The sequence below is a fragment of the Anser cygnoides genome, chromosome 3 (assembly GCF_040182565.1).
Source record: "Anser cygnoides isolate HZ-2024a breed goose chromosome 3, Taihu_goose_T2T_genome, whole genome shotgun sequence".
NCBI lineage: Eukaryota > Metazoa > Chordata > Aves > Anseriformes > Anatidae > Anser > Anser cygnoides.
The window spans coordinates 30,660,929-30,687,032 of record NC_089875.1 but is presented as its reverse complement, the minus strand read 5'-3'; the positions used below and the strand labels follow the sequence as shown (position 1 = coordinate 30,687,032).

The 26,104-nt window shown below is 39.9% G+C and overlaps 1 protein-coding gene across 5 annotated transcripts in view; it reads left to right on the top strand.

Moving 5' to 3' along the window:
* Positions 1 to 26,104, top strand: part of PLB1 (phospholipase B1) — an 85,274-nt gene that overhangs the window by 12,890 nt on the left and 46,280 nt on the right. For 2 of the 5 annotated variants that reach the window (XM_013171069.3, XM_066993817.1), the window contains 16 exons: positions 170 to 221; positions 1,424 to 1,510; positions 1,761 to 1,823; positions 3,198 to 3,280; positions 5,980 to 6,058; positions 6,725 to 6,829; positions 8,532 to 8,624; positions 15,498 to 15,566; positions 16,400 to 16,480; positions 17,999 to 18,065; positions 18,702 to 18,760; positions 19,789 to 19,862; positions 21,229 to 21,272; positions 22,118 to 22,226; positions 23,126 to 23,177; positions 25,665 to 25,745. In XM_013171069.3, the coding sequence (XP_013026523.2) occupies positions 170 to 221; positions 1,424 to 1,510; positions 1,761 to 1,823; positions 3,198 to 3,280; positions 5,980 to 6,058; positions 6,725 to 6,829; positions 8,532 to 8,624; positions 15,498 to 15,566; positions 16,400 to 16,480; positions 17,999 to 18,065; positions 18,702 to 18,760; positions 19,789 to 19,862; positions 21,229 to 21,272; positions 22,118 to 22,226; positions 23,126 to 23,177; positions 25,665 to 25,745 (1,198 nt within the window). Of the gene's footprint in view, positions 1 to 169; positions 222 to 1,423; positions 1,511 to 1,760; positions 1,824 to 3,197; positions 3,281 to 5,979; positions 6,059 to 6,724; positions 6,830 to 6,950; positions 7,041 to 7,429; positions 8,327 to 8,531; positions 8,625 to 12,755; positions 12,955 to 15,497; positions 15,567 to 16,399; positions 16,481 to 17,998; positions 18,066 to 18,701; positions 18,761 to 19,788; positions 19,863 to 21,228; positions 21,273 to 22,117; positions 22,227 to 23,125; positions 23,178 to 25,664; positions 25,746 to 26,104 lie in introns of those variants that run through there. The other 3 variants (XM_013171072.3, XM_013171073.3, XM_048079469.2) reach the window with 3 other exon arrangements.

Sequence of the window (26,104 nt, the reverse complement as noted above, 5' to 3'; positions counted from 1 at the left end):
TCACCCCAAGCTCTCTGTCTAGCTCAGACAAGTGTCTAATCTTTATATATTTAGGAGAGAAAAGATGAAAACCTGAGGTTTCAAATGTTGTTTGACTTTATGACAAAAATCAGCTAAAGCTTTACCCTTCCTGATGCCTTGACAGCTTCTCTTTCTTTGTGTTTTTCAGAGACCTCCTGGATCAAGCTGTAGAAGTAGTGAAGCTCATGAAAGAGAATCAGGTTTGCTTAAAGCACAGAACAGTTCAGAGAGCTTGGTATTCAAGCTGGAAAAGAGGGGAAGTGTGATGAAATACCTTAAACACCACTTAAATGTCTCTTCAAAATAGAAAATGCTGTTTCTTGAGGTTAATAGACTTCGGTCTCTCTGACGTAAATAGAATCAATCCTGTACCGTTTAAGGTATGGAGTTTTGTTCCTAAAAGTATCCCACCTGGTTTATGTTTGTCAGAGTGGCTGAAGAGGTTGGTATGGAAGCCAGAATTTTTGTTTTGCATTGGTTAAGAATGAAAGACCTCTGCTAACTAGATTCAGTAATTGTGTTGGTGTTTCTGAGAAGCCAACCCACAATTAGAATTCTGGAAGTTTGTTACTGCCTCCTGGCCTCTCAGGATCGTATTTTTTAAAATGCCAGTAAAGCTCTCGATACGCTTTGGCTGATGCCAGTGGTTGATGCTGGTGAGAGCTGAATTATCACTCATGGTTGAGTACTTTGAAATTCCCATCCTGGAGTTTGATGTACTTGTTTTTTCTTCTGTTCTTAACCCCCAGGCACGTTATTTTGTAAAAAGCCTTGACATAACTGGCAAACGTAACTGCCAAAGTAATTCTGCTGTTGCCTGTTCCCTGTAAAGGCAGCACACCAGACTGTACGTGAATGGATTTAGTATAAGTTTTTTGTGGAACTGAAGGCTTCTAAGCAATTTTCTTTGTGACTGGCGAGTGTTGCCTAATGGACTTACCACAGATGGGCAGGGCTGTAGTTCTTAGATTTTTGCTCCAGTCTACATCCCACTAGTATGACCCGATCTCAGCAGTTCAGGAATGTTAACTCTTGTCATCAAGCTGCATCAGTGATAGAAAGAAATAGCATCAGGCTTTGTACTGAGTTGTGCTTGCCCATTTCCAATGAACCCTCCAATGGCCACAGTGATTTCTGGCTTTGTCCTGAGATTTTTAGAGGTATGCATTCAGCTTTAATGGCAGCATTTGCTTCCTAACCATCCATTTGTGGCTTTCTCTAGGGCAAGCTGTTGAGTCAGATGGAAGGGATTGAAGTATCCAGGGTTATAGGCAGTGGGCTACTGTTTGGGCTTGCTGATTTAAAGCTACAGCAAATCTTACATGAGAAAGGAAAATGACAAATAGGGCTCTTACCATCATGTTCATTTCAGTTTTTTATTTTATTTTATTTTTTCTCCTAGATGATGGACTTCCAAAATGACTGGAAATTGATCACAGTTTTCTTTAGTGCTGAAAACCCGTGCTCTTCCTGTGCTTTCACACAACCGGTAATCTTTTCTTGCGGTAGTTTAGCAGTCAAGGCAGGTGACAAAATCACTTTTCCAAGCTCTACCCCTTGCCATAGTGAACCAAAGCAGTAGCTGGTTCTAGGAGGTTGGAAATTCACTATTCAGTAATGTAAACTGCTGGTGCACAACGTGTTTTCTTTTATAAATGTGTACATGATTTGTAATCTCAAGTCTGAGATGACATAGGAGAATAGTTCTACTGGTTTTGATGGTGTTTTTCATCTCACAGGAGAACTGCATGTTGGAAAACCTGGAAAAACTTCAAGAGGTCTTGGACTTCTTATATAAAGAAGTAAGATTTATTCATCAGTTTTTAATAATCCGTATCCTTTTATTTTTATTTTTTTTCTTCCAGTCTCCCTTGCTATACTGTGGCTTGTACCAGTGTTCAAGTGACTTAGAACACACATCTCATCAACTTCAGTCTTCTGGTTGTATTTATTGGCAATAAGCACTTAAAGTATATTTTTATATATTTATAAAATATAGCATAAAATTTATGCTTTAAAAATCTGATGCATACAAGCAGAAAGCTAAGCAGTTACCTGTCCATCCTTTGTTACACAAGCTGATGTACTACTCAGTCTGTTTTTAATTTATTTGCGTTAATAACAAAGTACTTCAGTCTAGGTCTGAAAGTTGTTCCTTTTTCAACAGTGGTGTTTATGAAAATACATCTAATTGCTGGATGCATGGAGCTACCTAGGCAGTGTACAGGCTGCTAAATAGATGGTGGTGACTTGTGTGAAATGGGAAAACACACATTAAAAAAAAAGTGTGTATATATATATATATATTTAAAATGTATTTTTTCTCTCATTATTCGTCAATTTTAAGACCTCAGTGTTTCTAAAGGTTTTCTAGCTGACTGAGCTGGGATGTATCTACTTCTTTAGGAAGGTTTCTGAGAAATGCTCTGCAGTGAGTCTTAGTCTACTAATGAGCTAGATGAGGATGTATCACTACTAAAGCAGAATATTAACTGTTTATCTGAAATAGTTCAACAGCATCTTCCAATAATTTTGTGTAGCCAGATTGAAGGCCTGAAGGGCCTTCTAAACCTGCTCCGGTTTCATTGCATTAGGCCACAATCACTCATTCCTCTCAGGCTGACTCCAACAAATATTATGTATGGGTGGAGTTTCACGCATTCATTTGCTTCAGATTCCCTCCCATATTATTTCCAGAATCTGTATATGTGCACTTGTGAAAGTGAAATATCATCATGTAAATGGACAGCTGCTTTCTCCTACGGGGAGAGGTGAGGCAGGATGCATGAGTGCTTGTGCTATTACACAGAATGTTTTATCCCCAGGCTTTACATTGGTACATTGCCACAAAAATGATATTTCCTAGCTTATCTGAGTTCAATTTAGTTGGCTGGTGGCCATGTAGTTTATGTAAAGTGAATTTTTGGGTCTCAGTCAAAAAGTCATGGTCACAAGTATTTCACAAATGATGATTAACATTATTCTAGATGGCAGGCATAGGAGTAGGGTTCAGGAAGGAGCTGGCGAAGACTGTGATCATTGATTTTTATGAAGGTAGAATCCGAGCCCAGAGGTAACACGAGTGACGTTGTAGACGTTGTAATTTACTGTTATTGCTATTTGCTAATCTCCAATTGCTAGTATTAATGTGAGTAATTTTTACTTTATAACTGCAGGTTCCCAAAGCCTTTGTAAATCTGGTAGATTCCACTGAGCTCACAACTTCCTTTCTTGCGTGCCAAGATCCCAATAATGCAAGGTAACAGAGGTTCCTTTAAATTTTCAATACTGTTTCCTACTACTGTTCAAACACATAGCTTTGTATATACATCAGCTTTATACCTATCAGGTAGGGTATTCTGAATAACTTTCTGCCCTTAACACCAAAGTATGTCAAACGTTTTTAGATCTCCACTTTGTTTCTGCAGGCATAGATTTACCAGGAGGATTAGGTGCTTTAACTCAGCAGCTTGGGTAGCACATTTCAATAACATACTGTGGTGATGGTGGGTTGACCCTGGGCAGTAGCCAAGCACCCACACAGCCCCTCTATCACTTCCCTTTACCACACCCCAATGGGACAGGGGAGAGAATAGGAATAATGAAACCAAGAAGATGTGGGTTGAGATAAGACAGTTTAATAGATGAAAGAAAGGGGGGTAGGGGGCGGGGGAGATAAATGACTCAAAGGTAATAACTCCCCACTTCCCATGAGTGGACCAATGTCCAGCCAGTCTCCAATCAACAGTGACCTTGGAAGCCAAATTGCCCCTCTTCTCCTCTACCTCAGGTTTTATTTCTGAGCATGATGCTATATCATGTGGAATATCCCTTTGGCCAGCTTGTTGCTTGTCCTGGCTATGTCCCCTCTCTTGTCCAACCCCAGCCCATTCACTGGGTGGGACAGTGGGGAAAAAGAGAGCTTCAACACTGCAAGCACTGTTCAACAATGGCCAAGGCATTGGTGTGTTATCAACAGTATTTTAGCCACAAATCCAAAACACAATGCCATATTGGCTGCTGTTAAGAAAGTTAACTCCATCCCAGCCAGACACAATACAGTCATTATGGTAACAAGACCGTACAGTCCATCCACTCCTTGAAACTTGAAAAAGAAACTCTGAAGGCTCTTTAAATGATTAAGTTTCTAGGTATCAATGTTCACAATATTCACAAAAGGAATAATGGGTATTAAAACATTGTTTGGCAATGTGAGAGCTACTGCTTGGGCTTAGGGTATGGTAGGATGGAACATCCAACTTGCCCATTCTTCTATGGTAACTGCTTGCATAGATGCTTTCATCCGTCTCCTCTCAGCACCTTGTAAAAAAAAGTGCGAGTAGCTTAAGTCCCAATTTAGTAGGGAGTAGGAGTGTGCACATGGACAGTTATGATAGAGTAGTTTACAGCTGATGAGATTACTCTCCATTTTACTCCACAGTAATTTTTTTTCTTGTGCTCGTGGCATAAGACACCATATGTACTAATATAGTAATTCTGAAGTGCTTTACAAGTTTTGCAAATATATGGCTTGGGAGATGTTCCATCAGTCAAGCAAGAGGTCTGGCTGCTGCATAACCACATGCATAACAACAAGCATAAGCAGAGAAGAAGCTTTCCTTATCAAAAATGATTGCATGGAGAATTCTAGCAAGGTTTCTTATCAATGGCCTCTTGAAGCTGTGTTTATCTGGTTGAACAGTTCTATCAGTTTGTATGCTTTGTGCTTAAGTATAAAACCCTTGGCCTCATCTCAGCCTCAGACCCAGATCCTCTCCCAGATAAGGGTCTCAGCATTTGGTTAGCAATTCCTCATCTTTGGACTGTGCTCTCAAAGAAAAATATGAGCCCATAGCAAAAGAGGAAACTTCAGTGTCTAAGAAGAGAATAGTGCCTGACATTTTCAATCCCATGTCAGTATCTAACTTCAGGCACTGAAATTTGGAACATAAGTGGGATTTAAACTTACTTCCTTTATTAGCTTCTCACTAACTACAAGTGTTGTCCACACCAGAATTAGTGGATGAACCCCACTTTTAGGAATAAAATTCTCTTCATGTATTGTATGAGGTTCTTAGATGGCACTCTGTGTTCCTGCCTGTTAGGCTTTGGTAAGATTCACGTCCCGAATTCACTTTTTTTTCCCCACTCACCAGCGCTAATAAAAGCATTTTAGCAGAAATACCACTATTTTACAGGTTTAGCTAGAGTTCTGTGAAAAGGAGAGAGTTCCCAATCTTGACAGGTACTTACTGCTTACACCTGCAAGACCCACTAAAGGTTTCTCAAATTCTCATTTATCCAGGCATTTTCAGTTTAATATACCTTTGTTGGAACCAGGCTGATCTCAAAAGTATCTTATGTTGTTCCTGTCTTCTACCTTGGGAGATGGTCTGAATTACCCTGTCAACTGCAGAAATACTCAATATGCAGATCTCACCCTGTAGGTCAGAAATTTTGCTGAGATTGGCCAGCTGCTTTGTAATGTCTAGCCACCCTTTAGCATAAATAAGCTTTTGAAGCACTGAGCTTCCATCCATGTTTCTAGATGGAGGTCTTGTTGACAAACACTAAGGCAAAAATTCTTCTGGAAAGTATTTTGAGTGTGTGCAATTTTCGTATGTGATTATGGAAGGGGAAGTATTTGAAAATCAGTGCGACACCTATTTTAAGCCTGAGCATGCTGGTAGCCTGCAATACCCTGTACTAATCCCAGTCTGGCATATTTGTCAACTGAACAGGCGTTTGATCGTAGCAGTAGTACAAAGCTCTGGACATGGAAATAGATACCACTGATTATATACATTTTAAAAAAAATACAACTCCATATAGCTTTGTCAGTGTATGCAATAATTTAATCTTCAGTACATGCTTGTCAGTGGCTTCAGAGTCTGTGCTGTCTTGTTTATCTATTTATCTAAAGTTTATAATGTCTTTGCTTTTCATTCTTCTCTGCAGCAATCCTGTTGGGAATCAGTGCAATTGTGTACATGAACACTCCGCGCTAGAGGATAACATACTGAGGTGGTCCTATCAGGTGTGGCATATTCCGTATTGCTTGGTGCTTGTATTGCTAGACATCTCTGTTCATTTTCTGGATTAAGCTGAAGTGAGGAGTTAAGGAAGAAATAGCAGCGAGGAAGTTGAGAAACTGTCCATTTACCATGTCTGCAACAATCCTGACTGCGTTTCTTGGGGTCACCAGGAACAATGGAGATGAGTTCTCTGTATACCTGAGTGACCTTAGTGTCTCTTCCAGTTTCCAATGACTCCGTAGTTCTTGGGAACCCAGGAGTTGTTATAACCATTAGAGGAATGGTTTATCTTGTTCTGTAACATGGTTGTTGGTGCCACGTGACTTAGATGGAAACTTTCTGTAAGACAACAATAGTTGTGCTGGAATTCCTTTAAAAATGGCGGGGAGGCAAATAAGCATGAAATTTTATTTCCTTGCTAAGCATGCTACTCTTTCAAAGAAAATGATAGTAATTCAGGGTAGCTCTCCTGCAGCCACAAGGAGTTTCGAACTATTGCATAAGAAGATTTCATTAAATTACTGTCTTTGTTCTGGATTACAGAATTTGATTCTTGTGGTTTATTAGGGATGGAGATAATCTTAGTTCACTTTAAGCTCCAATGAATTGCACATATATTACACTCTTTACATAATAATACTCATCTGATTATATGGTTGCCTATTCAGGATGCTTGGGGAAAGCTGCTAGAGTCTGCAAGGTATGATCAAAAAGATGACTTCACTGTTGTTCTTCAGCCTTCTTTCCAAGAAACGAATCTGTTGCTCAGACTGGTGAGTAAATGCAAGCTGCTCCATTCTTTCTGGATTGTGTCTGGTGAGACTGAGTGCAATATTCAGCTGGCTTTTTCCTGTCTAGGATGTATAATGCCAGAAGACAAGCATAGTCAGGTATACAGGACACATCTTGGCATCAGACATTGAGGTACTGACATTGGAGCTCAGTTCAAGCAGCATCATTCAGAGATCCTGTGTTTTTTGAATGGTACGTTCCTGGAGAAATCAACTCACAGAACATCTGTAGATTAGATCACAAGTGGCCAGAAACTGACAATGCTGCTAGTTTTTCTCTATCCTTGCAGTTATCCTTGCTCATTCACCCCTGATTATGCTTGTGTTTATTTGGAAACAAAGCCAAAAGAGGGTAACAAGAAGTATTTAAAAAATGGGTAGGGGAAAACAACAGCAGAGAGAAAAGATTCATAAACAGTATTGGAAAGTAGAATTACCTCCCTGCAAATACACTGAGATTAATGCAGTCTGGGATCCTGAAAATGAATTTTGTCCAGAATTTGTATCTAGTATAGCCAATGGCAAATATATATTGATAGGGTTGCCTGGAATGTCAGACATCCTTCACCACAGGTGGTTTTAAATGAGAGCTCAAAGGTTAAGGTTGTCTGAGACCTGGCAAAGGAGAGAGGAAATATGACTTCCTAGATAACGGCTTACTCAGCAAGGTATCAAAATCCAACATAAAACACTTGGTGGCTATTTGTATATTATGTTGGTGGTGAATCACGGTCCAGTTCCTAGGCATTGTAACAACTCCTTGAATGTGTTTTAATGCTGTTTCTCCCCTCAGCTCAGTATCAGAACAGAGTGGACTGTAAGAAGGAAACTTGTCTTCCGGGAAGTCTGGGGTCTGCTATGTTGCAAAATCTTCCTTTGCTGTTGGGTCATTTTGTGGCAGGCTTGTTTTGTTGATGATTGGTCCACGTAAAAATGGCAGACTTACCTTTCATGACATGACTTTTTCTCTTAGTAAATTGCTGTTATTGCCTTCAATGCCGTCTTATGTCATAGTTACCTTCTTTGTTTCCCCTGATTTGTAATAGCAAGCCACCTGACCAGCAGGCTACTATGTGGATTTTCCAAACTCTTCAGTCCCTTTCATTTAAAAATAAACATGCCCTCTTAAGACAAACTCTTCATGCTTCCCCTTTTTTAACCCCTGTAAGTGTTAGCTAGAGGAAGCATTGTTTATTCCAAATTGTTCATATGATCACATCTGCAAGTTTCCCTGATGTCCGGTATGTCACTATAGTGATTGTTTTGTTGTTGCTCCAGTGGTGGTCTTCTGCTGACACTGTGGCTTGCTGCACTTGGTACAGACACTTGGTAGCAACTCCGCACTGTCTAGGCTTTGAGAAGCAGGGAGGGAGGGGAAGGAAGAAAGTAGGAAAGAAACATCTCGCGACTGCTATCCTCAGCTGTGCAGAGTCTGCTCTTGGATACTGCTGTCCCTTTATTGCTGCCTTATGGTGACAGGTACAGCAATCGCTTATAAGAACAGCATGTGTTCTGTCTTGACACGCCACCAGGAACTGAGATCTGCAACAAATGAATACCAGAATTATGATTATGATTCTTGTAGATATAAAAAGTTACTTTGTGAAAAGAGAATTTACGTGGCTGAATGTCTTATCTCTTCACACAAAGCATTTTTTCACGGTCTAAATGCTTTCTCTTTCAGGACAGGGATGACTTCATCACCATGTCAAAGACAGAAGTGGAAAAACTGGAAGAAGATTATACTTTCTTGTCTGTGTGTCTCTGGAACAACATGGTGAGCAGTAGAACCACAGACACGGTTACTTACTGGTCTTAGTACAGAAGCTTAGTAGTAACTCCACACTAGCCAGGCTTTGAGTAGCGGGGAGGGGAAGGAAAGTGGGAAACAAACATCCCATGACTTCTATCTTCAGCTGTGCAGAGAGTCTGCTCTCTAGTAATGCTAAATGCCCTACATTTCCAGGACAAATCTTTCTGTTCTGTGGCTGCTACTTTCTCTGAAGAGCTTTTTAGAAAGGCTTTCAAAGTAGTCCTTCAGGTAGTCCCAGGGAATAAGAGAGCTGTGGCAGACCCTTTTGCTAGCCTCACCTCTTTGGCAGAGTGGCACAGCGACAATTGAGGCTTGTCATAACCTGAGATTATAATGATTATACTCTTCTGTCTCATCTGTCTTGTGTCCATCCCACTCTTTACTGAGACTCACAGTGTTGGTTTCCTTATTAACTGTCATCTGCTGCTCCTGTTGTTCACAGTAAAAAGGCAATAGGCTGCCTTAATGAGCTCCCATTGCTTCTTCAAGAGTGGGATGTCCCACCTAGCTAAGGAAAGCCCATCAATGGCCCCTTCCAATGGGGGAGAGAGGGTGTCTGAAAGAAATATAACCTGTCTGACCCAATCAAGCTTGAACACAATGTCCAATTCTGCAAGAGGCTGTTTCCTTCTGCAGAATTGAGCTGTCAACACACTTTTTTATACATTTGTATGTGTAACTGAGTGTATGCACATACAGCTGGAGCAGTTTGCATTTCAAAATTAATGATGGAGACAAATGAAAGAGTGGGAGTTACCTTCCAAAATGAATGAGATTTAAATAAAAAAGCAGGCACCTGGTTTTGTACTCACCAGAGCAAAGCAGAATTTTATTGCTTAGTGCATATTATGTTTGGCTATGCCCTGGTACCAGTGATTTTGAATAAGATGTTGATATAACTGTTCCTTCTGGCTTAGAAACGCTCAAAATTTTCTTTTATTCTAATAAACTTCTTATACCACATGGTTATAAAATACACAATGTTATTTTAACAAGAATAAAAGGAATTTGCATGGCCAATTAAGTTAAATTTAAGATAAGACTTTTTGCTTGTTTTGCAGTCCATGTGGTGTTAAGCTTTTCATTTGATAGCACCAACTATTTCTGCTACTGTCTGAAGCATGAATGAAATAGGTCTATACTGCAACTGCCTTTTAGATAACCACGCTTAAAAACAAATCCATACAGACTGATGTGTTCTTTCTTTTTATGCTAATTCTGGCAGTAGTAATGCTATTGTAGTGTTGACCATAGAATGTCTTGGGTTGGAAGGGATCTTAAAGATCATCTAGTTCCAACCCCTCTGCCATGGGCAGGGATGCCACCTACTAGATCAGGTACCCAAAACCCCATCCAACCTGGTTTTGAACACCTCCAAGGATGGGGCTTCCACAGCTTCTCTGGACAACCTGTTCCAGTGCCTCATCACCCTCTGAGTGAAGAACTTTCTCCTAACCTCTAATCTAAATCTCCCCTCTTTTAGTTTAAAACCATTCCCCTTGTTCTGTTGTTATCTGCCTGAGCAAAATGTTGCTCTCCATCTTTTTTATAAGACCCCTCTAAATATTGAAAGGTCGCAATGAGGTCACCCCAGAGCCTTCTCTTCTCCAAGCTGAACATCCCCAGTTCCCTCAGTTTTTCTTCATAGGAAAGGTGCTCCAGCCCCCTGAACAACTTTGTGGCCATCCTCTGGACCTGCTGTAGCAGCCCCATGTCCTTCTTGTCCTGGGGGCCCCAGACCTGGATGCAGCACTCCAAGTGGGGCCTCACAAGGGCAGAGTAGAGGGGGTCAATCACCTCCCTCCACCTGCAGGCCATTCCTCTGCTGATGCAGCCCAGGATGCCTGCAAGCACGCACTGCTGGCTCATGTCAAGCTTTTAGTCCACCAGAATCCCCAAGTCCTTCTCTGCAGGTCTGCTCTCAGTAAGTTCTCCCCCCCAAGTCTGTGCTCTTGTCTGGGATTGCCCTGACCCAGGTGCAGCACCTTGCACTTGGACTCGTTGAACCTCATTAGGTTCACGTGGGCCCACTTACCTAGCTTGTCCAGGTCCCTTTGGATGGCATCCCTTCTTTCTGTTGTATTGACTGCCCTACTCAGATTGGTGTCATCTGCAAACTTGCTGAGAATGCGCTCGATCCCATTGTCTATGTCACTGGTAAAACCATTAAATGTAATCATTTATCAAAGATATTAAACTAATCATTTAAGGAAGTAGAATTTACAAGAAAAAGCCCTTTATTCAACCAGATGACATAGCTAGAAAAATTTTACAGTCACTCTAATAAAAGATATCTATGTATGTCTGCTACTTTAGATAGTTAGTAGGAGACAGAGTTAAAAGTTGATCAGCTGTTGAGGCTTCAACCTTGAACAAACGTGCTGCATCCAGTTATCTTTTTTGCTGTTATCTGTGACACTCCTCATACTGATGTCAAAGTTTCTTTCTCAGTTCTTCTATTGTAAAGTAGATGCAATGACAAGATTCATGTTGGCTTCTTTATCGTTGTTTTGCCTTAGTCTCATGAAGTAACTAGCTTCGCTAACTGAACAAGCAAAGTAGACACTGAAAGTCAGATTCCTGTAGTCTGACTTTAAAATGTTCTATTTCTGTCAGTTCTATAAGAAACTGGGTGAGTTACTTAAACTGCCCATGTCTTGGTATCCCCATCAGTGGTGGTGATATTTACAGAGATCACAGTTACTACTTAAACACAATCTCTAAGACTATAGAAAGAGGTGGCATTTCTTCCACAAATATTAACCACTATAAATATTAAACCTAGACAAGACCAAATCACATGAGCTATGAATGGCCTTTTACATCTGTTTAGTTCAGTATTTTCATCATCAATTTTTTGAAATGAAATGCTGTATTTTTCTTAACTAGTGCAGAAAATGTATACTTCTGATGAGAGAGCTCAGAGTGCTGCCAGGTTGCCAGCCCATTTTGTGCCTCTCCAGAAGGAATTGTTTGTGGCCAACTGAACCAAGTTTGTCAGAATTTGAGTTTCATCTAAGTACATCAGTAGATCAGACTGATCTATTATGTTTTCCAGAGCTTATCAGTTGGAAACTGACCTCCAGGTCTGAGTAATGTCCATCTCTCTTTCCAGACCATGCAATTATCAGGTTTCATGCGCTTCTAATGGTTTTCACTTTTTTTTTCTAAATATCCTATAAATCTTTTCTTTCTATGGCCACTTGCTGTCCAACTTTTCTGATTTCAATTTGTGCAAAATGTCAGTGCTAGGCATCTTGAATATTCTTTGCAAGGAGTTACAATAATATCATCCACATTCTGAATCAGCTATATTGCTTCGTCAAAACCTAGGCGCTGAAGAAGGGGAGAGGGCCCCTTCTTCAGAGAGAGAGAGGATTTCTCTCATGAAGTTTGATAATTATTGCAAACATGCTCAGTTAATCCAGCACTAGTTTCTCTTTTGTGCCCTCTCAAATTCTCACGCTTAGCTGGCAGCAAATTCCTTCTGTCCCTTCAGATATGGTTTTTCTTGGCAGTTTCTGCTGTCAGAAGAGCCTTCTTTCCCTGTGCTCCATTTTTTTTTCTGTGCACATTTCCTCATTTTCAACTACCGGATTTAGTTTATTTCAGTGTTTTTTCTTCAGTGTGAAGTGGCCCCTATAGAGAGGGGACAATCTGGATGATCTGGAGGAAGAACAAGATGTGCCAAAGCCACGTGTTGCTGTTGGTTTGAAGGAACAGTGGTGTTCTCTTAACAACTCCTTTTTCCTTCTGCTTTCCATCTGCCTCTCTGTAGTGGAATTTTCTTAGCACAGCTGGCAATTATCAGAAAGGTACTTTCCTGGGTAGGTTTCCTTAGCTGGCTTGATGTTATTCTGCCATTTTAGAAAAGCAGATGGTATGAAAGACGCTTTCAGTGTAAAAAGCCCACTGGCAAGTGTCCTTATCCAATAAGGCTCACTCTCACTATTCTTTTCAGTAGAGCTAATAGTTTATGCTGACCGTGTAACGTTTAAAAACAAAAGCAAAAAAACCCTGTTGGGAACTGTTAGGAAATCAACATCATGATTTATTGAGCAGCAAACAGCAGAATGAGGAAGTGCCTAAAAACTGCTTTCAGAGTGTTTCTCTCCTCCTGCTTCTGCCGGGCTGTCCTTATATTGACATATGTCGTTACGTTGTTTTGAGGCTTCATACCTGCCTCTTCCTTGGAATGATTAACTGCTGCTTGGACAAAGGGTAAAACCTTGAAAATCTAGCGGCAATTGGCAGTAGCACTGGACTTCAGTCCAGCTGAGAAGAAGCTGAGCTGGTATGTGCTAAAGACTTGTTTTAGGCATAGCTGTATATTTTCCTGAAACTTTCCTAGTTATCTAGGAGCAATGCAATTCAAATGCTAAGCACATCAGAGAACAGTCAGCTAAATGACATTGGGTAGTTAGGAAGGGCTGAGAGAGGCTGTTTTTGTGGTAAACATTAAAGCTGTCAAGTAAACAGTGTCTGATTAATTTTGGCAAACGCCTACAACTTTATCTGGGGAAATATATAAGAGGGCAATGCTCCTCTCATGTGCGTAAAGAACTTGGACAAGAAGCTCTTGCACTTGTGTCTGGCATTCTTTTGTGTAACAAACGAGGCCACCAGAAAACATCCTGCAACCCAGAGAGAAACAAACTGAAACCAGGCAAGAACCTGAAAGGGAACAGTACCTGCATGAGGCTGCACCTGTCTCTCTTCTGCACGCGCTGGTTTACACTCACTTAGAAACTGCTGCAGTTCCAGAGCAGACCAGCCCCTAACCTGCTTTTGTGACAGACATTCTAGGATTCAGGGTAGGTTTTGGCTGACCACAACACATACTCAGTGCCTGACTTCCTATAATCAGGACCTCAGGACCTTGCAGCTCTCCTGCATAGGAACTGTTGGTTTTTCCTGGGAGAACAGTGTCTCTGAGCAATCTGGAACAATTTGCTTCCTGGAGAAATTCAGTTCTATCACCCAAGAACATACAAGTGTCTAATGCTTATTTGTAATTCATTCCTAGCCATGAAATACCACTTTTGTCCCACGTTCTGTAGGGTGATTCTGTGCTGGCAGAATATTTCCTTTTAAGAATGCTGTTAAACAGCTATTTTATTTTTTGTCCTGTGAGGATGGGAAAGTATCAGTCTCCAGTGTATCTTCTCTCTGGGCTTCATTATTTTGCATATTTCAAGGATATTCCTTTTATTCATCTTTCAAAAGCAAATACAAACTCTGTTCTTTCAAGTGCTAATTTGAACGAATCTGACTTTGTAATCCTCTTCCCTATTTTTCTGTTGTTTTTTTTTTTTCAATGTTATCTTCATTGATGGAACAACCAAAATAGAATACTACATCCCTGCCCAGAATATATCAGTGACGTCAAGCCTGTTACTGCTGCATTTTTCAATGCCTTCAGTCTGGTTTCTTATGTAGTCTGCTGCTTCTGGCAGCAGCTGCTGGTAGTGCAAGCTGAGCAGAGATTCACTGAGGAATTTAAAACAGAGACCAACTCCTTTGGGTGTGACTGCAATTTAATTAGCTCCCAGCAAGGTGCATGAACAGGTGAAGTGATTCTTCATGGTATTTACCACATTGCGCTGTTAGTACTGAGTTATGAATTATGGAATAATTTTTTTTATCTCTCCATCTTGTTGGAAGGTAAACAAAGGCCAGCAAATGTAAATATTATCAAGCCTCTGCAGAGTTGGAGTGCACCTTTTGCTATTGTGTAGTATGTGTGTAAATATAGATAAAAGAAACAGTTCTGGAAAGTGGGATAAATTAGGAAGGCTTTAGCTGAGTGAGTTACAGCCATTACAGGAGTGATCTTTGATTCATTCCATGTTTCTGACTGCTGTCAAATGAGTTTGCAGCTTAAAGAGTACATGAAGGTAGTGTTCACAAGACAGAAGGAAAGGGTTAATGAAACACGAATGTATCACCAACTAGATTATTTTTAGTTTTCCATTTACATTAGGGATTTTGTACTTTCTCCTGAGCTAAAGCAGTGTGGACTTCAACAAGCCCTCAGTGTATAATCTGAGTCAGAGCTGAATTTTCTCAAAAGTTTCAATAATATCATTTTTACTTCAAAGTTTCAGTCAGTTGCTTTTCTTCCTGCACAAAAGTCCACGTGTTCCCTCTATAGATTAATATATAGTAAACTGTAGAAAGCTGAAGAAAGGTTTCCCAAGCATGCCTTTTTCAAATGTTAGTGAGCATGGCTTTCACAGCCTGGGAGCAGACAAAAAAAAAAAAAAAAAAAGTAGTTGAGGCTTGTGTGGATGGACAGGATGCTGCAAAAAGTTGTTACGTAGTAGTGGATCTGTGATAACTCGCGCTTTGCCTTCGCATACCCAGCCCAGCTGGAAAGTAACAGTGACTTGTTAGTCACAGCAAGGTAAGAACTGCATTTTGTAAAAGGAGAGAATGAATCATGAAGGTGGTTGGAGCTATACTTTTCCTAGAGCATGTCCACAGTTATTGCAGTTGAGCTGATAAAAAGCAACCCGAATGCAAGCAATCAAATGCTGTGGTATGAGATCAATGCCTGCTGGCCAGCATTCCCAAGAGCAGAGTTAATGTGTGGATGGTTGCTTTAATGATGATGGAATGACAGTCTGATCATGAGAGAGGCCTTGTTTTCCGATCCTAGATTTTGTAGGTATGCGTACGGTATGTTGCATGTAGATTAATCATAAGCAAAGCAAGTTTTTAATATGTATTAATGTGATGGAAAACGCGAGACGCTGGAGCCTTTGAGTTACTGCTGCTCTCCCATCCTGCCCCTGCACAGCACGAGTACAAGTCCTGTGTTCTGTCCCTTTCCAGATGGAGCCAGTTGGGCAGAAGAAGCCTTATGATTTCACAGAAATGCTTCAGATCCAGTGTCCATCTCAGGTAAAAGGATTTCCTTATTACTATGAGATTTTTATTTACTCTTTGCAGAATTTCCAAGCTTTCAAATATTGTTGTCATCTTCTGAATTTCTTAGAAACACGCACTTCCCAAAGATACTGCACTGCTAAAAATTTAACATTCCTAAAACTCATTGACACAGAGTCTTTGTTCTATTATGATGAAACTCTGAAAGCTAGAGCTCTTGACAAAGTTTGGTTAAATCACATTGCTGTGTCAGATAATTCAGATTAGCTGACTTTTGAATAAAAATAATAATAAATTGTGAATAACGAGTAAAGCATTATCAATATTAAAAACTGTGTCAACAATAAAATTTAATCCATACATTTTTCATCCTTTGACTTTTCTGTGACTTGACTCTGTCTTCTGTCAGATTTAACTATGTTAGTACATGAAACTGTCAATAACCCAGTAGTGTCTTCAAGGTCTGAACATCTCTGAGGTTCAAAGAACAGGTTCTTGAATGTTTTTTCATTTAAGCACTGACTTCAATAATTTAATAGTGATAAAACATTACTGGCATCAAAAAGCTTCACTGAACAGCAATTAAAGCATCAAAGACATTGAATTATCTGTTTTGTCTGATGTTAGGTTTGATGCAAGAGGCAGTGCTGTGCCTAGGGCATTTCAGGGCTTAATTTTCAGGTCTAACCTGGCTTACTTCCACCAGTACAATTTCATTCAAAAATAAATATTGTATAGATTTTCCTCTCATGGAAAACATATCCAGAAGAAGGTAACATCAGCTGACTGTTTTCACTACTGTTGGTTTTAAAATAACAATAATAAAAATAATGCTCTTACTTCTGCAGGAAAATCCATATTTCTTCACGTACAAAAATAGTAATTACTCATCTACCCCAGAGACATCAAACATCAAAGAAAGATCTCAGGTACAGTAAAACTGTTTACAGCAAATGGACTAAATGTGTTCCAGGGAGTGGGGCAAGTGGGTGGAATTGTGTTGGAGCCTAATTAAACAACGTTACCTGGGAAAACTGAATAAAAAGCTCTGCTTCTATGCTTGACTAAATAGTCGGTCAGACACTTAATAGCACATTTTATCCTTGATGGATTTTGTAGAGTATAACTCAGGGTAGAGGTCTTCAGCCAACCTATATTAAGTCTTGTATTCACTGTTAAGAATGTTTTTTAAATGGATAACAATATTAAGTTCCTTGGGATAAGAAGACAGTGGAAATGGGGCCCTTTAATTTTACTGAGGAAGAAACTAGATCAGATTGGTGTGACGCTACTGTGTGGGTTCAATTTTGTCTAGTTTACCCTGTAGCAAAACTAAAGAAACAAGTGTTTTTTGTTTTGTTTTATTTTGTTTTCTGAGATAGTTGCAGAATAGCTGTGCAGAAATAAACAGACATGATATTTTAGTCATAGTCCTCTGATTCTGAGCAGAACTTGGTACTCCTAAACAGCTACAAAGGGAAGGCATAGTGTTCATCTTCATGCTTCAAAACACAGTGTCTGGACTACATCTGCACTTAAAGTGGACTATATGTCATTGGAATAGTAATGCATATCCCTCCTCTCGTTTTAATGCAACTCCATCTGTTTGCTAGTTACTAATGGCGCATAGACCTCTGCAAGGGGCATACAATACCTACCAATCTGATTTTAGAAATAGTTACGGTGTAGGGGAAGAGAAGAAAAGGTGTGTGTGTGGGGGGGAGATAAATGTGAACAGTAGGGCAAGACAAATGCCATTTCCATAGCCACGTTAGCGTCCTTGAGGAGTGCTCTAGAGAGATACGGAGCAAATGCATGTCCTTGGGTCATGTGCCACTGTTTACTCTGGTGTACCAACGGTCATCCTTCACTAACAGTAAACTGTGGGGGTGTTTCTGTCAGCAGAAGAGATGGGAGAGCTGAAGTAACACTACCCATCTGGATGGGTACTGCAGGCCTGGTACTGCCCAGCCATAGCACTCACTGTAGGCCTACAGCGCCGTCCAACGGCATGGCCATCATGTTGTAGGGCCACACTTCTAGAAGGCAGGCTTGTGGCCTGCTGGCGAAGGTATGGTTTAATGTTGGGGTATTCTGGTGATGTTCAAGCAGACTTTCACAAAAGAATGCGAGCTCACTTAGATCAGAGTATGGATGCACAAACAGTTGCTTAGCTAAACGTAGCATGGTGCAGAGTATGAAATAAGTGGCCCTAATAGTACGCAAGAGCAGTGCTGCGTTGACGTGCCCATGCAATTTGTGAGCAGTCCGAGCTTGTCTGCCTTCAGAGGGTGGTTTTTGGCATGGTTTGAGGAAAGGCTGAGCTGGGTGGATATGCACAAAGTATGTGGAGGAAGTTCCTTAACATAATGCTCTGAGACATAAATGGTTCATCATGACCAGAGCACGATGAGTCTGATGTAAAGTCTTTCACTGTCTCTTCCTAGGAGAGGAGTTATGGAACAAATGTTCCTTGTTTCAACCAGAGTCCCTCTGATACAGTTCCAGTTTCAGGTATGGTTTTATGCAATTTTATTGTAGAGCCACTTCACTTGATGGTAGAAGGGGAGCGGGAACTGTTTTTAGTTAGAAAAGGTACATTTTTCTTTGAAGCAGTGCATTCTATAGACTGTGATTTAAAAATCCTCTGGATCAACATAAATAGTTGTATAGCAAGATGCAAGTTTTCCCTTAGGGACAGTGAAAGCTTATGCAACTGCACCTTCCACGTGCAAGCAAAGAAATGACAATGGAAAAGCCAGGAAGTTGTCAGTGCAGAGAGCCACATAGACTCCTGTACCAGGTGTGTTTTGTCTTCTCTCAGAAGCTATGATGATAAAATCACAGCCCTGTGCTGGTACTGGTGCTGTGCCTGCCTTTCAGTGGTTCCCACCAGTTAGAGGGAACTTGAGTCAACACAGATGTAAGACTGATACCTTACTGCCTCCCTTGTCAGTGTAGCTAATGTAAAACTAAGGTACCAAGAATTCTTTGGATGACTGTCAGTGTCATTCTGAGCCGATGTCATCGTGTATTAAAATACTGTCTTTGTAATGCTTTATGCTCATCCTAAAGACAAGTTCTGATAACCATCACAATTTGAAGTTTTCTTTATTTCCTCCTTCCCTAATGCTGCTTTTATTTTATCAGTTCATAACTTGAGACCAGCAGATATTCAGGTGATTGCTGCCCTGGGAGATTCACTCACAGTAAGTAAAGATCATTGGATAACCAGCATTAAAACAAGCAATGAAAGAGCACTTCTGAATTTTAATCCAAGAGAGAATGCATATAATTATGCCCTATTGGGCCAAACAGTTTTTGCATACTCTTTTCCATACTTCCTTGACTGACTGGCAATCAGACCATGGGTCAAATGTGTGCATGGTTCCCATTTAAATTCCACAAGAGTGCTGAACAAGAAAGAACTGTAAGATTAGATTGTACAGCAGCAAAAACACCTTACTGGAGTGGACTTGTAGCATGCTTTTCCTTATTGACTCTACACAGCTCTCAAGGTGTTGGCCTTCAAAACCATTAGTAAGCAGCATAAATAGAAAGAAAAAAAATCTTCAGCTAATGTGTATATGTATGCTAATACCGAAGTCTATAAAGCCATGTCCACCTACACTGACTAAATATTTGAGTAAAATTATGGTAGATCATGAGGTGTAATAAATAACTTACATAAAGAATCTTTTAGCATCATTCCTATAACTACATGAAAGGTTTACTCCTAGACTGACGGTGATTCTCCAATCATTGATAACAGCTTCATTGCACAGATCATAATTCAAGCTTCTTATTTCTGTAGTAATTACTACATTAAACTCTTGTAATCCCTTTTCCTGGGGAAACTGGGAGAAGGAAGACAAAATCACTGTACCAAGTTTTAATGTGACAAACATTACAATAAATTAATAATTCAAGACCATTGCTATCTTATTTATTCCTTATGCAAATTTAGAGTTATATGAACATTTTGAACACACTCAACCAACTTTGCCTCACTTCTTCTAATCAAAAATTTGACAGAGGAGGGTAATTCACTGGAGCAGAGTTGAAATACCCTTAGCCCTTGATTCTCTTGAGAACAAAGATCTGTTATATTTTGGGAAGATGATGTAGCTTGACTCGTTAACATCCCCTTTAATTACTTTCACTAGGGTCAGTCAAAGAACTAGTTACCGTAGCAGTTCTTATTTTCTGAAGGTGAACTCCACTTCTCTGCTTCCAGGCAGGTAATGGGGCAGCATCCAAACCCCATGACGTTCTGGATGTCCTGACTCAGTACCGAGGTATTTCTTGGAGGTGAGTCCCAAGAATTCCCACCAATGGGAGGGAACCCCTTTTCTTGGAGTTATGATATGTATACCTGATTTTAGGTAACAAACGGAGACTAGTGGAGAGCAAATTTGACTACAGTTTTACATGGAGACAGATGGTTGTGTTTTTACTCATGTCAAATACAATATTCAAACTAGCAGGTACCTAGAGTACAATGCAGTGTGGCTGGCATAAGCCTGTATACATAGATGAAATGGGGTCCTCATCAAGATGGCCCCTTTCTCCTCTCATTGTTGCAACAATTGCAAAGGGGGCTTCTGGAGCTCATTGCACCACTTAGGCGTTCTGTGTTTGTCTCTGCTATTTCTACTGTTTGTCTGCTCTTCCCCATTATAGCCTATGTGACCTGTTTGTCTCAGTTAAAATCAGTGGTCTAAAAAAAGGCAGAATGTGATCTTTTTCCTGCTACTATTTCATGCATAGTCTCTATTTCTTTGACCCTTTCTCAATATTGCTTACATCACTCAGAACAGCTTATCAACTGGTACAGAATCTTACTTATGCAGCACTTTAGTAGACAGGTCCAAAAGCTATTCTGAAGAAAGGTAATCATGTTCACTTACTAATTTGCAAGTGTATGACTTAACACCAGGCCTGTCAGGCTGATTTTCTGCTCATCGTTTCTTACTCATTTGAGAAACTGAAGCTCTATAGAGGTTTGAAGAGGTGCTAGAACACCTCAAAATATTCTGTTCCAAATTAAAGGGGTACTAGAGATGAGTTGTAAGTACAACTTTTAAGATTTTGATCTTTAATAATATTCTATTGATGTTTTTGGAAAAAGAGTACAAGCTTCCCCTATAGTGTAAGGAAGGGTAAAGAGTGCACAAGATGGTGAATTTTACCAGTCTAGTAGTATTCTTCCAGCTAAGTGAGATTGGGGTGGGGAGTTGGGAGGTAGGAAAAGTATTTAGTGTACTTATCTCTTTGAAATATCTACTTTTACAACTTGTTTTTATGGATACAAAGGGTTTGTTAACTAGAAATGGAAGTAATAAATATTTTAATAGGGACAACAATAGCTAAATGGTAGCTTTTTAAAACTATTATTTCTGTCAGCAATGTTTTAACATATGCCACAAGATGTGAAGACTGAAAGGGCAGTTAGTGTACAGGGCTATTAATATAATTATGATTATGGTAGTCTCTAATTTGCAACCCTTTTGGTATGCACACAAAGAGCTTGCTTTGACTTCATACAAACAACCACCAGAGAACGTGCTGTGTACATCTGTAGAAAACTCATAAGGGGGAGCTCTCTTACTTAGTCCACTACCTTAAGAAGGCCATCGTATTTTGGAACATTTTTTTCTTTTTTTTTTTTTTAAAGTGTTGGAGGAAATGAAAACATAAGCACGGTCACAACACTAGCAAGTAAGTGATTTTTTTTCTGTAAACCTGATAAATATCTAGAGTTGTTTATTAAAGCTCCTGTTATAAATAAAATAAAAAAAAAAAAAAGAAAAAGCAGTGAAGACAGACTTTACAATTTGTAACATGGCAGAATGGATCACTTTGTATTCAATGTCCAGTGCTGAGCAGAAGTTGTGTAACAGCCAGACTGTAATTTGTTGTGCATGACTTAACCGTGTATTTTGTAATTCCCAGGGGTTTGGTTGTTTCTGTATTCTGTTGGTTATAATTCTGTCTAAAATGTGTTGGGGATAGATGAATTAAACAGTTTGTAAGGCTGCTTTGCAATCTAAGATCTACAGCGGTATCTACGTCTTTGGGGTTAACACATCCGGGGAGATCAGGCTAAAGGATTTGATTCCTACCCATCTCCAGTTAATGTAATGGCATGTATCTCCTGCCTGAGCATACTCAGCCTCAATTACCAGGCAAAAAGGCAAAGCTAGCCCATGTGATTGTATTAGGTCATGATGCATGGAGGAGGTGCTCAAGGCCAGGCTGGATGGGGCTTTGGTCAACCTGATCTGGTGGGAGGTGTCCCTGCCCATGGTAGGGGGGTTGGAATTAGATGGTCTTTAAGGTCCCTTCCAACCCAAACCACTCCATGATTCTATGATATCTGAATGCTTGAAATTCAGAAATCTGAAGGCAAGGTAATATTTACGCATTTACTATGCTTAGAGGTTAAGTTTTTGGTAGGTCTCTCTTAAAGCATTTAAATGCTCTTTTACTAAGATCTAATCTTTATAACCCCACTTGTTACCTGCTAAGTAAGCAACATTTCAGGGTGCTCTCTTTTTCTGCAGATATTCTTCGTGAGTTCAACCCATCCCTGATTGGGTATTCCACTGGCACTGGAAGGGAGACTACAGAAAATGCTGCACTCAACCAAGCAGTGGCAGGGGATAAGGCAGAGTAAGAGGAAAACTTTTATTTCTAACAGAAAATTAGTTTTCCTATAAAACTCAATTTTAACTTAAAAAAAAAAAAAAAAAGTGCAAACTGTGGAGTTGACAAGAGTGCAGATAAAGCTGATAGGCAAACCCAAATGTAATTCTTTAGCCCATCTATAGTAGGAAGGCTGAGAAATGCGATGGAGTCTTTAAAGTTTTTCTTATCTCCATCAAATAAATCATCAGCAAAGGCAAAGCTTCTCAAATATTTTCAACCAAGAAGACCAAAGCACTTTACAGGCACCAATCAGAAAGCTTCATATCCCTGTTGTGAATATTCCCGTTTTATAAGAGGTATATTCAAACCCTCTTGTTGGTAGGACCACAATTTCATGTAGAGAAACCAGAAGAAAATTACGAATTGCTTACGACCAGTCTGTGGCGGATTTGGGAATTAACTAGAGACCGCTATGCTCAGTCTTCAGTGAAATTCATATAATATTTTTTTTCCTCTTGGGAACACTTCTTATAAAACATGCATCAGTGGCTTGAGGCCATGCAATAACATTGACACATGCATGGATACTTCAGTGATGTGTGTATTAATAGCATCTGTCTGATATTGGGAATGAGCACAGTGCATTTGTTTTGTGGTAGTGCAGTTATTTTCTATACAGTTTATAAAAGCGTAACTGCAGCATTTGCAAAGAGGTCAAGTGCCTCTTGTATGCTGTTTTCTCACTTTTTTTCCTCATCATTGTCTCAAAATATAGCCTTTTTGAGTAATCATACCTCTCATCCTGCATATAATAAAAAATGGAGCTTCCCAGTTTTTTCCTTTTTTAGTTAGGGATGCCAATTCATTGGCTTTCCTCCTTACCTTGATATCTATATAGAATTAATTTTCTTATTAATTTTTAGGGATGTTCCTGCACAGGTTAGAAGACTGGTGGATCGAATGAAGAATGATACTGTGAGTTTAACACATTATTGATATCTTTAGAAGAATGAAATTATGTGGCATCATTTGTTTCTAACAGCACAACAGACCAACAGCTGATGGCAGACATAAAGCTATGTGTACAACAGTGTACAGTGTAGCATTCCTTAGTGCCAAGTGTGAGTTGGTACAAAATCATCTATAGTTTTGTCTTAACTGAATTTGTACCAGCACGTGCTAGGACTGCTGTGGTTTAACCCTGCAGGTGGCCTAACACCACACAGCTGTTTGTTCACTGCACCCATCCGTGGTGGGATCGGGGAAAGAATTAAAAGTGCAATAACTTGTGGCTTGAGATAAGGATAGCTTAATAAGAAGGAGCTAAGAAAAAGGGGGAGGGGGAGAGAAGAAAACACCACAACAAGAAAAATAAAGCGAGTGCACAATGTGATTCTTACCACCCACTGACTGATGACCAGCCAAGCCGTGAACAATTACAGTCCCCCCCAGCCAACTCCCCCAGGTTTTATTGCTGGGCACAACCCCACATGGTGTGGGACATCCTTTGGTCGGCTGGGGCCAGCTGTCCTGGCTGTATCCCCTCCCAGCTCCTGGTGCACCCCCAGCCTGCCGGCTGGCAGGGCAGCACAAGGAGAAGAAAAATCTTCAACTCTGTGCAGGCACCACTCTGCAACAGCTAAAACATCGGTGTAGTATCAACTTTATTCTCATTCTAAATATAAAGCACAGCACCACATCAGCTACGAGGAAGCAAGTTAACTTTACCCTAGCTAAAACCAGGGTAGGTTTCTTGTTATCAAACCCAGATAACTGTAATCTTCCTGTCATTTTTACCACAACTGGCTGGTAATTTCAGTGCAGTTGCCTTTCCTCCCAACCTACAACACCCTGCAATATGACAGAACTTTTTCTCTGATAGGATTTTGCCATGATGCTATTAATTACTTTGTAAGCACACATTTTTGCCAGCCATGAAGATACGTGCTGGTTGTTGAGGGCAACCTCTACAAGTGGCAAATCATATGGAGTGAACATGTGGAAAAACTTATTTTTCTTTAAAAACTATTTAGTCCCTTTTCTGAGTTGGTAACCAGCTAGCTTTTGCCTTACCACATTTGTTGTTAGGAATTATTTGAATAATGGTCTATAAAACACATATTAGGCTGAGGATTACTTGCATATTTTTCACGTAACTACTGCTTTGAATGTTTGCTATTTGTATTTTGACAAATTTGCTATGCAATCAGTGACCTAGGTTACGTGATATTATTTTGGTTTTCCAATTGTGCATTTGGAAAGCAGCCAAGAAGCCCTCAAGGTAACTGTGCGTACGTGTCTAGTATAAATATTCTGGTGAATACATATTGGTAAAAATATTTACATATACCTTCCTTTTTGTGCACTTGTAAACAACAATTCACTCAGGCTGTATCTGGAATGAGATTAAAAGGGGTAGCAGCTAACAATGAAGTGTTTGGATAGTTTTCATTCAAACCAGTATTTGTCGAGGCCTCTAAACAGTACTCTGTCATATTTATTGGCTTGGAAACATCACACAAAAGAAATGAATGCAAAAACCTTTTATTTAATGAATTAGCTAGAAAGAATGTTCACGTTAGTGGTAACACATCTTTGATTTAAGAGCTCTTTTTTTAAAACACCTGTATAGCTCAGGAGGAAATTATTCCCCTCATTCTTTTAATTTGGATAAATACATTTTGAGACCAAACTACTGAACAGTGTGTTTATCAGCTGGGATATGTTGCCTTCTGCCTTTGAAGACAGATACTTTCAAACCACTTGAGGCTGATGTACTATTGCTGCTTTTCTTAGTGGTGTTTTGCACTGAAAAGTGTCAAGGTATCGAGAACAACATAAGCTACATGGTACTAATCATATCTAAACCTTTCCTCAAAGCTAAGAAGGTATATGCTTACTGTAGCATAATTACCTTGCATTGGTTATTGCTTTGCAAAATGCTTTCAGAGAAAAAATACTAGTTTTTTTTTTTTAACCAGTGTTGCTAAGTAGTCAATAATGTCCCTCTATTCTATGTAGTTTCTCTCACAGCAAGACTGAAATATGTTGCCCTTCAGGGTTTTCCAGCAGTATAACTGCATTATTTATGACACAGTAAAACACATACTATCATTTTTGCAATGAAGATGTATTCCCAGAGCTGCAGGAGGAGTCAGTCAGTGCATACACAAGATATTACTTAAAAAAAAAAAAAATATGTACAGATGGATTTTTTTAGCAATACTTTTCAGAAGCCAGTAATTTTGGATAGTATTACTGATACTAGAAACCTTATTTAGATCATAGTAGTTTGTACGTCAAGCCATGACTACAAATTCATTTTTTTGTGAAGCGACAGAGAAGTACAGGTCCCCTGAGGTCTCTTGAGAAATGTGAAATTTGTGTTTAGTCTGTTGCCCAGCCTTTATTATTATGACTTTTTTTCCTCGTAACTTTCATTCTGTCTCTTTTTGTGCATAGAGAATAAATTTGCAGACTGACTGGAAGCTTGTAACGCTCTTCATAGGAGGAAATGACCTCTGCGCGTTCTGTGAGGATCCAGTAAGTCACTCGCTGCCTGCAGCGTGATCTTGGCCAGCCTGGGCATTGGGTCTGTGCGCGCTGCACTGGGTGAGAGGGCACTCGGTGGAACAAGAGCACACGAGAACAAATAAGGCAGGTCTCATTTCTGCAGCTCTGCTATGCAGCTATGCTGAGACCTTTAGTTTGTTCACCCTAATGTTATGATAAAAAGAGAGATAGCTTTAGAACACCTGTAAGTTACATAATTGTGGCTGCTTTCTTTTGCTGTCAAGTAAGATAACTTTCTGCTGTCTAATCACTTTACCACCTGTAGATAAAAGATACTGTCAAGGTTTTCCCTTTTTCCTTTGCCTTGTGCACAGTCATACAAGCATCTC